The 13,094-nt window shown below is 40.8% G+C and overlaps 1 protein-coding gene across 2 annotated transcripts in view; it reads left to right on the top strand.

Moving 5' to 3' along the window:
* Nucleotides 1-13,094, top strand: part of LOC145987162 (caspase-1-like) — a 102,923-nt gene that overhangs the window by 76,955 nt on the left and 12,874 nt on the right. The window contains exon 3 of one of the 2 annotated variants that reach the window (XM_083121673.1): nucleotides 12,103-12,278. In XM_083121673.1, coding sequence (XP_082977799.1) covers nucleotides 12,103-12,278 — 176 coding nt within the window. Of the gene's footprint in view, nucleotides 1-12,084; nucleotides 12,279-13,094 lie in introns of both variants that reach the window. The other variant, XM_083121672.1, reaches the window with a different exon arrangement.

The raw sequence follows: 13,094 nt of genomic DNA, 5'->3' as shown, positions 1-13,094 counted from the left end.
TATCCTATAGTAATGATCTCAAAACGGTAGTTATTAGGATTATGCCTAACGTAAAATATAACATTCTATTCTGATTTTACATTTACAAAGAATTATCAACTTCGTTTGGAAGTAAGAAAAGTCATGCAGTGTCAAGCGATATTCTCACCGATATTACATCAGAAGATATTTCTTCCAACATGTAAATAAATTATACATTTTGCCTATATTTCAAACATTTTGCCATTGATGGATACTATTAAGCAACAAGCAATTAAATATTAAAACTTACCTTCGAGCTTGTTCAGATTTTTAACATCCTCCGTGGAATACTTGTTCCCTTGTTCTCGTATCTGTACGGAATTCGATATCCCCTGGTAGCTTGGTTTGATTTTCACTCTTTCAAGAACTTTCATTGATCATATCGTTAGAAAGCACGGAGTGAAATCTCGGCAACAGTGTTGGCTAAAATCTGCACCACGGAGTATATTGCGACGAACCCCACTTCAAAAGTTTTAATGATAAGCACTACTCTCTGAAGGTACGAAATGTTTTAATTTTTTCACATAGTATTTCAGATGCTTGCGGGAAGAACATGTGATCTTTGTTTCACCACGAAATCTTCCATACTAGTCATACAAGAAAGAAAATGCACCGGTATTAACAAAACTACCACTTCAGCGCCATCTGTACGCAGCAGTTTGAACATGACGGAGACCTTATATTTTCTGTTATTTACTTAAATCCCTTCAGTCGTAACAAAATTATAAGGTTCACATGTTCTAGTGAATAAAACAATCTTTTATATCGGAAAATTTCTTCCTTACCGAATCTACATTAGCTGTACGGTTACCCTTAGAAATTTGGGTCTATGCTTTAGCATGGCTTTAGAACCCCCTTAACTTCTAGAGGAGAGTACAACTTCCTACCCAAAAATAATTCTGCCGGAGACATCTTTAAGGTTTCATGATATACTGAATTGATACTAAAGACAATTTCTTGTAAAACACTTGACCATTTGTCTTGTCTGTTGTGTGTATATAAGTTCGCATGGAACTTTTAATAGTAGATATGTATCTTTCACTCAAGTTTGCCGCCGCATGGTATGGCGAAATTGTAATATGACGAATTCCCATGGAGTATAAATATGAGGTGAAATATTGACTTTTAAAATAAGCTGCATTATCAGTTACACATTCATAAGGTACTCCTAGTAACATAAATGTTTTATGTAGTAATTTGACACACATTTTAGAACTAATCTTAGCCATTGCCTGACATACACAAAACCTAGTAGCGGCTTCTACCATTATTAATATAAACTTATTTCCACCAGACATGGGTAACGGACCTATTACGTCCATAAAGATACGTTGCAAGGGTAATTTTATGATTTCTGACATCAAAGCATTAGACGCAGGTACATTTCTTTTCTTTGCCTTTTGGCAAACATCACAACTACTTACAAATCGTTGAATGTGATTTTTCATACCTTCCCACGTAAATCTAGACTGTATTTTCTTGAGAGTTTTTACCCAATAACAATGGGATCCACCAATTACATTCGAGTGAAAATAATCGATTATTGAATTTTGTAAATGTTCTGGCACACATATTTTAAACGTTTGATTTAGTGCACGAGTTTTCTTGTACAAAATATTATTAACTAATTTATAATCTGGAACCAATTCTTTATTATTTATTTTATCTATGATTCGGGACAATACTTATCTTTTTTCTGTTCCAAATCAAATGATAAAGAGAATAATGGATGAAAATACATTCCCAAATTTACATGTTGCAATTCTTCAAGTTCTAAACTTTCTGTATCAAATTCTTGACTGTTGTAAATGCGTGAGAGAAAATCAGCTATAACATTAGCCGTGGTGGAAATGTGAGAGATTTCAAACTGATATTCGGAAAGCTTTTCTAAATAGCGAGCATACAATGGATATTTCTTAGCTCTCCTTATCATCCATGTAACACTGAGGGAATCCATCTGAACCGTAAATGGTCTTAATTTTAAATAGAAACCAAATTTCTCGATAGCTAACATTAAACCCATTAATTCTATTTCATATATAGTTTTTGATTTATGTTTCTCTTTCAACCGTTTGGAATGAAAATAAACAGGTTTTAGTTGACCTTGTTCATTTTCCTGTAACAACGTGCATCCAAACCCTTTTAAGCTTCCATCCACTTGTACTGTGAAGGGTTTATTGAGGTCGGGTAGTTTCAGAACTACAAAATCTTCAAAACATTGCTTTAGTTTGTCGAAGGCAGACTGTTGAGACTGTCCCCACTGAAATTTAACTCCTTTAACCTTTAAATCATACAAAGGTGCCATTATTTCATGAAAATTTGGAATAAATCGGCTGAAGTAAGAGAGAAACCCACAAAGTCTATTTAAACCTCTCATATTTTTAGGAGGTGGAAGTTTATGTATAGCTGCTATTCTATCTGGGTCCATGCATAGTTTTCCTGATTTAATAATGAATCCCAAATATTGAATTTCTAATTTCATGAACTGACTTTTAGTAGGGGAGATGGTGACCCCCCATTGCTTAAATCTGTCGAATACAATTCGAAGGTGTCTCAAATGTGTCTCTTTATCTGGGCTAAACACAATTACATCATCTGCATAGAATTCCAAAATTTTACCTTTCAAGTCACCCAAAATTTTATACATAATTCGGGCTAAGCTACTAGGGCCAATTTTAAAACCAAATGGGATCCTAGTGTACTGGTAAAATCCCGAGGAGGTCCCGAAGGCAGTCAGTGCTTTCGAATCCTCAGTTAATTTAATGTGATGAAAGGCCTTTTTTATGTCTAGCACACTATAAACATTTCCTTGGCTAATTGACATCCAACTTTCCTCCAACACCGTGTTAGGAAAGGCATCAAATAGTATATGTTTATTGACTTCAGAGTAGTTACAAACAAGCCTACTTTTATTGTTTTTACCTTTCACTATGAAGCAAGGTGAACAATAGTTACTTTGGCACTCTTCTATAATTCCCTTTTCTAATAAATCTTGAACAATTGATTCAATTTCTAATCTTTTCTCACGAGTTACTGGATATGGATTTATTCTAACGGGAGTTGTATCTTTTAACTTTATATGATATTCATAATCCCTTATACATCCTATATCATTATCAGTAAGTACGTCAGAAAATTCCTTTTTCAGCTTACCTAGTTCTTGCTCATAATAGCCTATATTTGCAGTCTGCATTCCCAGATGTGTCCCTTGATGTCTTCTAGGCCTGCCAAAGTGTTCTCGGGTTCCTGGTCTGCTTCTTTTCCGGACTCCAACTTGTTCCCGGCGGTCGTCGTATCCACTTGCTTGACGAATCGTCTGCCCATTTGAATATTGAGGAGTAGAAACACTTTCCTGAAATATTGTACATCCTTTAAGTAAACTATCACCATTCCACTTAATTGGCACAATCTTACTGCTGCCTTTTAACTGCACTACACCATCACTTAACTTTATATTCATTCCAGTTCGAATTTGAAATTTTAGGCCAAGAACTAAGTCTACAGGTAAGTTTTTAGCAATGTACATATCAACTGGCCACGACATTTCATTAATTTTAACTCCAACTGTCACTCTCTTATTAAGATGTAAACTGGACGAATTACCCACGGTAAGTTTGATATCTACGTCATGCTCGTGAAAATTTCTTTTATCTTTAATTAATTGCCAAATACTGTCTTTAATAATGTTCTCAGAGCAACCTGTATCAATACAAGCCAACACTGGTACCTTTTCCACAGAACAGTCAATGAAAACTGCTTGCAGCCCCTTTTTATTTATAGTTTTCGAAAGATCTCTATTCATTATATAGGCCTGTCTTTTAAGGGGACAATTTGATTCTTTATGATTAAAGTTTGTACAAAATCGGCATTGCATAGGAACTTTCTTTAGGCAAGGGGAAGGAAACAAGTTTTTCCTGTCTTTTTTCCGCATAAAATTCACTTGCAATAACATGATGTTTTTGCATTATTTTTAGACTCGATTTGAATGTTTCAAGAGAGTCAGGAACTTCACTCATTATAAGAAATTTCTCGGAATATCTAGGCAACAGTCTTTCGACCAACAAGGCACAAAATTCCGCATCTGTCCACGCAACTTGCAAAACTCGGGCTCTCCTTAATCTAGTTTCTAAAAATTCTACTGGGTCTTCCCAATTATCCTGCCTGCGTAATACATAGTTCGTAATGAGCTTCTCACGTCCCAAAGACGTCACATGAGTATCTATTACTTTCCTTACAACTTCTCGCCACGTGCTGTTCTTCGATATACAAGTCAACCATAAACTATACAATCTTTGTCCCACTTTATTTAACACTGACAACATGATTTCTCTCAAGGGAAACAACCCCTTTTCCACAATTTTCTCTATTGCTAGCAAAAATTGAAATATATTATCCGAAGATTCGGATACCACGGGCGGAACATCAGCAATAGCTTGAACTAACGTATTCTGTGCAATATGACTAGTTAACTTGCTTAACACACCATCAGGAAAAATAACACTATTGTTACTTCTTTCATTAATATTAAGCCTAACTTCTTCGTCCGAATCAGAGAACTGTATTAAATTGTGACGAGGGCGTCTATTTACCCAGGAAGTCCTGATAGGAACCCTATAACTAGGTTGTACCTCTACATTTCTTTGGTCGAGTACATTAATAGGATTATTCTCATTACCTTCAGATCGCTGGTCTCTGTTACGAGTTGAAGAAAAAGGCTCACGATATTGCGTGAGATCGAGTCTCCCACCTGATCTAAGGTTAATAAAGAATTCACACCATCCATTTTCTTTATATTGCAAATAGTGTATCTGTAATTAGAAACATACGTTAATACTAAATACTAAATTCTAATTTTCAGATCTCCCCCCTTCTGTTCCATATCCAATTAAATTTTCCTTTTCTTTTACGATGAACAGATTGAATACTGGCATTTTTCAATGTAACGAGCAGAGCAAACCGACAGCTGTTATGCAAGGTCAAATGAACATGCCTCTGAAAACACACGATCAACCATGCTCTCTCTTATCACCACCCTCGGTTCCTTCGAGAAAACCAAACTCCCGTGAGGAAACGAGGCTGATGTGACCGCGCAGTGGAACATGCTATAGATAGTCCTATGCGTCTCGAGAATGTTCATTGAAAAATACAGATGTTACAATTAAAACCAGCATGTTTCAAAGAAACCAGATGAAGTTATATATTAACATGAGTTTTATTGCACGTATTGAAACCAAATTGAAAAATATAATAAGGTTAACAAAATCTTTTGGAACCATTCTATCGTTCCATTAATTCATCTAAGTTAAATTAAAGACACATACCAAATACCAATTAGACTTAACGAACTCTACCTTACATGAATAACGCTAGTGTACGTGTAGTGTATCTGATCGGCGTGCTACCCAGAACTCGAGTGATTCAGCCTTCCTGGTCGCTCTTGAACACTCGAGCTCGTCTTGTGCAGCACCAATCAGATCACGCCTGACGTCATCTCTACTTCTTATATTTAACCCTAGAGTTCGTTAGTGTACACAACATCTTGAAAGACCCGTTTACATAACAAGTGGTCTTAAGTTTTAATTTTAGTTATGATTTTATGTATATTTTAAACGTTCTTAGTAATTTTAGGAGTTTCGTCTTAGATAATGTCGTTTCTGGCACACAAGAGCCTCAAAAACTCCTAAAATTTACGTTTTTTTAAAACAATATTTATTTTTCAAGAAAGTGGAAAGCGTGTCGATTACTGGGACACGAGAATGTCGTTTACTAGCGAAGTCCATTTGTGAGGGTGTCTAATACTGATGCATTATTTCCTCATTATAAACACAAGATCCTTGGATTTGTTATTTTGGTAGACACCCTGATTGAGATGCCTTACTGTGGTGGCAGTTGCTCCCTCCCACTTTATATATTTTCTTAGGTTAATCATAGTAGTTCTTGAGGCTTATTGTCAAGCATCCTGACCATGTTCTGAATTGAAAATTGTCTTTATTGTATAATTAAGCATCTCTTGCATTATTAAATAAATTACGTATTGCCAACGTAAATTTATTTACGTTGACAGAACAAAATACAATACATGTAACACAATTCATACATAAAACTAGGAAGATAAAAGAAATTTAAAGCCAAAAGCAAAAAGGAGGCAAAACAGGTGCCACCTAGCGCCAGCAGCAGCGAGGACGAGGAAATATTCCTCCACGATTCTCAGCACTGTTTTAAAGTTTGGGTCTGTTGTGCAGGAAGTGATGGACTGTGGGATTGTAGTTAATTGCTATTAAAAATAATACTAGCGTCTTAAAAAGTGGAAGTAAAGCGTTACTGTATGAATGAGGATGAAATCTGCTCTACACACCTACAGCAAGAAAATGTTGTTATGTGGGTATTCTCAACATTTCGCTTCCGAGCTGATCGCGTGCTCCCTCCCATGTACCCCTGGGGGTACGCGTACCACAGTTTGAGAACCACTGCATTAATGCAAATAATTTATATAAATTCCCTAGATTCTATTGTTAGAAAATTTTTCAGTTTAAAGAAGATTTCAATTAACAGTTAGAAAATGTTTTAGTAAATTATAAGAATATTTCAATCAATAATTTTCTTCATTTCAAGGCTTTCGCCTCGCCACGAAAGGTTCCGGGTTTGACTCCTGACCTGGACATGGAAGTATATTTTGCGTCTCTTCATCAATTCCATCAAATCCTCCTCATCCTCATTATGAAGATTGGTCAAAAAGTGGTGGAAAAGCTACTAAAAAAACACTCTCCTAGGCTAATCGATGTGCTGAAAATGAATTAGAAATAGAACGCACGCAAAGTAATGCCCTATCTCATTGATTTATTTGCTTTATTTTCCTTCACTTGTTGTGCCACTTTTGGCTAATTTTCGTAGATGGGGATGAGTGATGACATGATGAAATTGATGAATCAACACTCACAAATATCCATGACAACGCCGAAAACGTGTGTAAATGAACTTCACACCGCTGTACAGCCAGTACCAGTGAAGATAGAAAGGCGGAACAAAAGAAGTCAAAAGGAACATCAAAGTCGCCCATCCGAAAAACATCAGGCGGTAGCTGGGCAACGCATGCGCATGGGGTTCCACAAAGGAAATAGGAGTGTCCCGCAAGACAAGTGAAGGGAAAGGGTAGCGATCGACAACGGTAGGGACAAATGAAGCATTGAAGCATGAAGTAACAATTGCACAGCGGGAAACAAACACCATGACTGAAGCAGTGCAGTCGAGAAAAGTAGTTCGGAGTTGCAGAACCACGGGAGGACGACGTAGGACAAAGAAACACACCGAGAATGCAAGGAAAGTGGTCCATGACACTCGACAGGCAACAGACGCGTACATGGTTCGGGGCAGAAATGGCGGCGCTGGCGGTGCAGCGCATGGGGAGTCCCCAAACACAGTGGGGAGACACCGCAGCAAGAACAAAGCACGGTGCAACAAAAGAGAAAGAGGACCTGACGGGGAATGGTACCTGCCAAGGAGACAAAAAATGCGGGACGAGGGATTTCCCGTAGCAGCACCGAGGGGATGTCACACAGAGGTCGTGCGCCAGCAGGACAAACACAGCAACTAGGGGCACAGGAGGTTTATTGCCACGCAAAGGTGCACTTACAGATAGGAATAGTACGTAGTACGTAGTCGTACCCCGGACTGACGTTGTTACAAAAGTTGCTCAAATTGACGACCACCACGTTTAATGAAGGCATTGCAGCGTCGCAGGAAATTCTGGCGAACCCTGTCAAAAATCCCTGGCATGGTACACACCTCGGCCGATGTTGCAAGTATCCGCGCTACCAATGTTTCCTGGTCAGGCAGCGGGGTCTCGTAGACGAGTGTTTTCACATGGCCCCACAAGAAAAAATCCATTGGTGTGAGGTCAGGCGAACGGGGAGGGGGGGGCAGGGCAGGAGACGGGGACCCCTCTGCCGATCCAGCGCTGTGGGTAGGTACGGTGCAAAAGGGTTCGCACTGTGCCATTAAAATGTGCAGGTGCTCCATCCAATTGAAACCACATGCTATGTCACACGTTGAGGGATACATCTTCTAGCAGCTCTGGAAGGACTGATGCAAGAAAGGTGCGATTTAAATGTGGTGGCAGCAGGTATGGATCGATAATCTGTTCGTCGAGAAAACCTGCCCAGATATTCACTGCAAACTGGCTCTGATGGTGCACCTCGACTGCTGCATGTGGATTTTCATAATCCCGCACATGGCTGTTTCTGCAATTGAAGATGCCCTCACTGGTGAATGATGCCTCGTCCGTAAAAAGCACATGGCGCAAAAAACGGGGATCTTCGGTACAAAACTGCAACAGTCGTTCACAGAATTCCACACGTCGTGGGTAATCCCCAGCCAGCAACGCGTGGACTCGCTGTGGATGATAGGGATACAGCAGATCATCAAGGAAGGACACGCCACACTGTCGACTATGATACTCCCACTGCACGTGCAATGCTACGGGTGCTAGTGGACGGTGTGTCGTCCACGCGAGCAAGTACGTTCTCCTCGACCGCCGCGGTGCGCACTTGTCTTGGGTGACCGACATGATGGCCTGCACGTAACACACCCGATTCACCAAGGGTACGGTGCACGTTCGAAAACAACCTGCGGTCGGGGTGTCGCCTGTCCGGATACCGTTCGCGATACAGGCGTGCATATGCTCGACCATTGCCACCTGCAAGGCCGTAGACAAAATGCATGTCCCTCAGTTCTACAAATGTGTAGCGTTGCATGTTACGGTGCGGACAGTGCCAATTATGGAATACTGTACTCCAGTGCACAGGTAGCACACACACACACACACTGGTCACAACGGCTTCGAAACAACGTACTCAACTGTCGTACGTCAAGCACACCACCACCGCACCGGCTCTTTCACTGACACGCTCCCTGACGCTGCACTTCCAATCTGGCACTGTGTACGCAGAACAGACGCCTGCGGCCCACACGTCCGCACGGTGCTGTGGTACAATCAGCTGACGTTCCCGAGCCACCCGTGCCTGTGCTCTAAACTACCTGACCACTGCCGTCAGGTGGGGCCATGTACTCTGGGGGCTTGTCATCGTGGAACACGTGTAGCGTCCTTCATTCTTGCCCCATTCACCCACAACACGTACGTCGTCCGTCTTGCTCGAGCCGACGGGGAGCACTACGTACGAACGTGTGGTGTTTGTGTACACCAATGTGGGGTGACCCAGCAGTTTGTCTGTCCAGCCTCGCTCGGCCCGTTCTCACACCCACGCGGCAGTGTGCGGCTGCGGTGGTGTGAGAACACGGTTGGTTTCGGAGCGGAAGATTGCGGCCGAGGAGGGACTCGAGTTGTTCGGCTGGGGTTGGGCTCGGAAGCAAGCAGCCGCGTCAGGTCTGGGGACGGTGGACCTAGTGATCGAGCTGGACACTTTCCGACCTCGTCCTTTGGTGTCGTCCACCGTACGGAGTGGTGGGGTCCGAACGACACTCCAGCAGCCTTTCGCCCCCTCCCACCCAGCGAAGTGGCACCGGCTTCATTTCTAAGAGGTTGATTGGGCCCCATCACGACGTTTGTAACAACGTTTGTACGGGGTACTTGGTCCTATCTGTACGTGCACCTTTGCGTGGCAATAAACCTCCTGTGCCCCTAGTTGCTGTGTTTGTCCTGCTGGCGCACGACCTCTGTGTGACATCCCCTCGGTGCTGCTACGGGAAATCCCTCGTCCCGCATTTTTTGTCTCCTTGGCAGGTACCATTCCCCGTCAGGTCCTCTTTCTCTTTTGTTGCACCGTGCTTTGTTCTTGCTGCGGTGTCTCCCCACTGTGTTTGGGGACTCCCCATGCGCTGCACCGCCAGCGCCGCCATTTCTGCCCCGAACCATGTACGCGTCTGTTGCCTGTCGAGTGTCATGGACCACTTTCCTTGCATTCTCGGTGTGTGTCTTCGTCCTACGTCGTCCTCCCGTGGTTCTGCAACTCCGAACTACTTTTCTCGACTGCACTGCTTCAGTCATGGTGTTTGTTTCCCGCTGTGCAATTGTTACTTCATGCTTTATTGCTTCATTTGTCCCTACCGTTGTCGATCGCTACTTTTTCCCTTCACTTGTCTTGCGGGACACTCCTATTTCCTTTGTGGAACCCCATGCGCATGCGTTGCACAGATGCCGCCTGATGTTTTTCGGATGGGCGACTTTGATGTTCCTTTTGACTTTTTTTGCTCCGCCTTTCTATCTTCACTGGTACTGCCTGTGCAGAGGTGTGAAGTTCATTTACACACGTTTTCGGCGTTGTCTAGCTCCTCGCGGAGGCATCTCTCGGCAAAATGGAAGGAGCACTTTCGTCTCTATTTCATGGGAAGTATCTGTGGTCTTCGTTTGTACCCTACTTTTAGAATGACCCTGTATATATATATAGAGAGAGAGAGATAAGAGAGAGAGGAGAAGGTCTAAATATGAGCGAAGGTTTAAATATGGGTTTTGGAGTTATCAGCGCTCTCTGGTGCTGCAGCCTGGCAGAGGCTATTGGAACTGGTTATCTGTCAAGCATAAACGTCGCGGCGACAATTCGCAAGAGAATGTGGTGGTTAGTTTCGGCCTCGGACGCTGTTATAGAATTGCGACCACTGAAAACCTTTTGCAGGTATGTTTTTAACTCAGCGTTGTCTGAATTGTCATCTGCTTTGTATAGGTTATGATATTAGCGGTACATAAAACAAATGTGGGATTTTATAATGCCATGATTTGTTTGTGTAATATTTACCACAGAGAGCGAAAATAAATTGAAGAAGAAAAAAACGTGATGGTCTAAATATGGGGATATGACATGAGGTCTAATGTTGAGATCACATTTTCAACAAATATTTGGATTTTTTTTTAAATTTCAATTTTACCCATTCTGCGTGATTTTCAAAACAACAGATTATTCATAAATATGAATTTTATAAATTTTTAGCGATAAATGACTGTTTTTTTAAAAAAATTTAATTGCTTTGTGATATTGCCACTAGTAGCCCATATTTAGACCACAATTTTGAAATACATCATTTTACATTTTTTTGGAAATTTCTTTTTTCTTTAAATGGAGACCTTCTATACTTTAGCATGCTACTACATTTAAGTATATATTTCATAGATATGCATTTTAAAGGCAGGTGCTTGATATATTAATTTTTTCCTCCGGAAATGTTCTGTGTCATTGCAACGCCACCTCTCGGAAATGTTCTGTTGTGTAAACAAAGAACAAGCCTCGGACCGCGCAAGGAGTAGAGCACTCGGTGTTTACAAAATGCAATCAATGACAGCTTGTAACCACACATTATTAGCATTTTACCAACTCTGATGACGTTTACAAACAATGAAGTCAGTGGTGGCTTGTAATCACACATTCGCGATTATCTCGAAATCTGCTCGTTTGCAGACCCATGTTTACTGAGACTTTTTTGCTTCTATTATCGTGTACTTTCACCTATGTCAGTTTGTGCTATTACTTATGATACACCCTGTATATAAATGAAATATTCATCGTCAGTGTCCAGAAAATTTCGTATTTTGTCATTTTTTCCTGCATTTAACGTTCATTTTTCAAGAAAGCTCCCGCCTAGGCATACCACTGTTCTTATACATACATATGTACTACGTACATATACAGTATATGTGGGGGCGGATGTTCGTTTCAATTTAATTTGTTTTTAATTTGTTACCTCTATACTTTAGTATTGAAACGTATGAGTTTGTTTGCAATTTAATGAAAATTAATGTTAATTTTACAAGTGAACAAAAACAGTCCACAATCTACTCGTTATGGCTCATCTAGTGGTTGCTTACAACTGAGTTATGTGCCAAAAAGAAAGGGTAACCTTACGTATAACTTATAGTTATTTTTAGAAAGAAGTCGCCTCTATCTACTAAAGTTACCGGGTTCGAGTCCCGACCTGGGCACTCGTGTTAAATGGGAGTGTCCCTTCATCAATTTCACTAATCATCAGTCAACGCATTCGGCCACCGAGCAGTCAATAATGATGCCTTGAATGAACTTGGTACACGTAAATCAGAAACATTTCTACGCCACTGAAATACAGTTGTATTTTTCTTGTTAGTTGCGGATGAGGACCACAGCGACGCAGATTGCTTTCTGTTGGCGGTTATGACCCACGGGGAACCAGGGCTCTTATACGCTTCGGACACAGCATACAGACCGGATGAGCTGTGGATGCCATTTGTTGGAGACAAGTGTCCCTCCCTGGTGGAAAAACCGAAAATGGTCTTCATTCAGGTAACATTACCATAAGTTTTTAAAAGTTGTGATAATTCTGTAAAATTCACAATTAAATTAATTACAGTTTGCATTGCTCCTGTCACATAGAATGGTATATTGTTAATGTAAGAAAGTTGAAACAAATTTGATTTGATTTTGAGTTTTAAGTCCACTTTATGCAAAGAAAGCTAATCGGGACAGGACTTACCGTTTAATGTGCCCCCACCTGGGACCTCTTCATTACAAAGCGACGACGGTACCACTACGCTATCGGGGTGGCCCCAAAATTGACGCAGAAACTAGTGGCATCGGGATATGATATCAACTTTATTTGAACCCTGCCTGGACATTTTTTAATAGGAAGGAATCACATAGCAGATACCTTGGAAAAATACGCAGCCGATCAAATGATACAACGACCTCTTACAATGAAGTTTCCGTCAGTGGTGTTGGAAACTTATATTAAAGAGATATATTGCTTATAGAGCATGGCAAAATCAGTGGACGAATACTGGTCCTCACTGGCGGTAAAGCATACTAATTCATACAGGAGAGAATTCGAGCATAATGCTGGTTCAAGGAACTCTTCCGAAATATCTGTAACTCTTTCGTGACCTTATGCATACCTTTGAGCTCAATCTTTAAAAAACAAAAAAATGAAAGTGATCACACCCTTTGAGGGTCACACAACACGTTCAGAGTGGATGTTCGTAAGTCATTACCAATTTTAATATTCGTTTTAAAAGTTGTTCAAAGACAGAAATGGTTATCGGGGTAATTTCAAGGTGGGTTTGCATTTGCTACTTTGCTTTTTCCCCAGAGTTCTTTATTGCT

Source organism: Lepisma saccharinum, chromosome 4, assembly GCF_977018435.1.
Source record: "Lepisma saccharinum chromosome 4, izLepSacc3.1, whole genome shotgun sequence".
Classification (NCBI taxonomy): domain Eukaryota; kingdom Metazoa; phylum Arthropoda; class Insecta; order Zygentoma; family Lepismatidae; genus Lepisma; species Lepisma saccharinum.
This window is presented reverse-complemented; position numbering and strand designations above follow the sequence as displayed.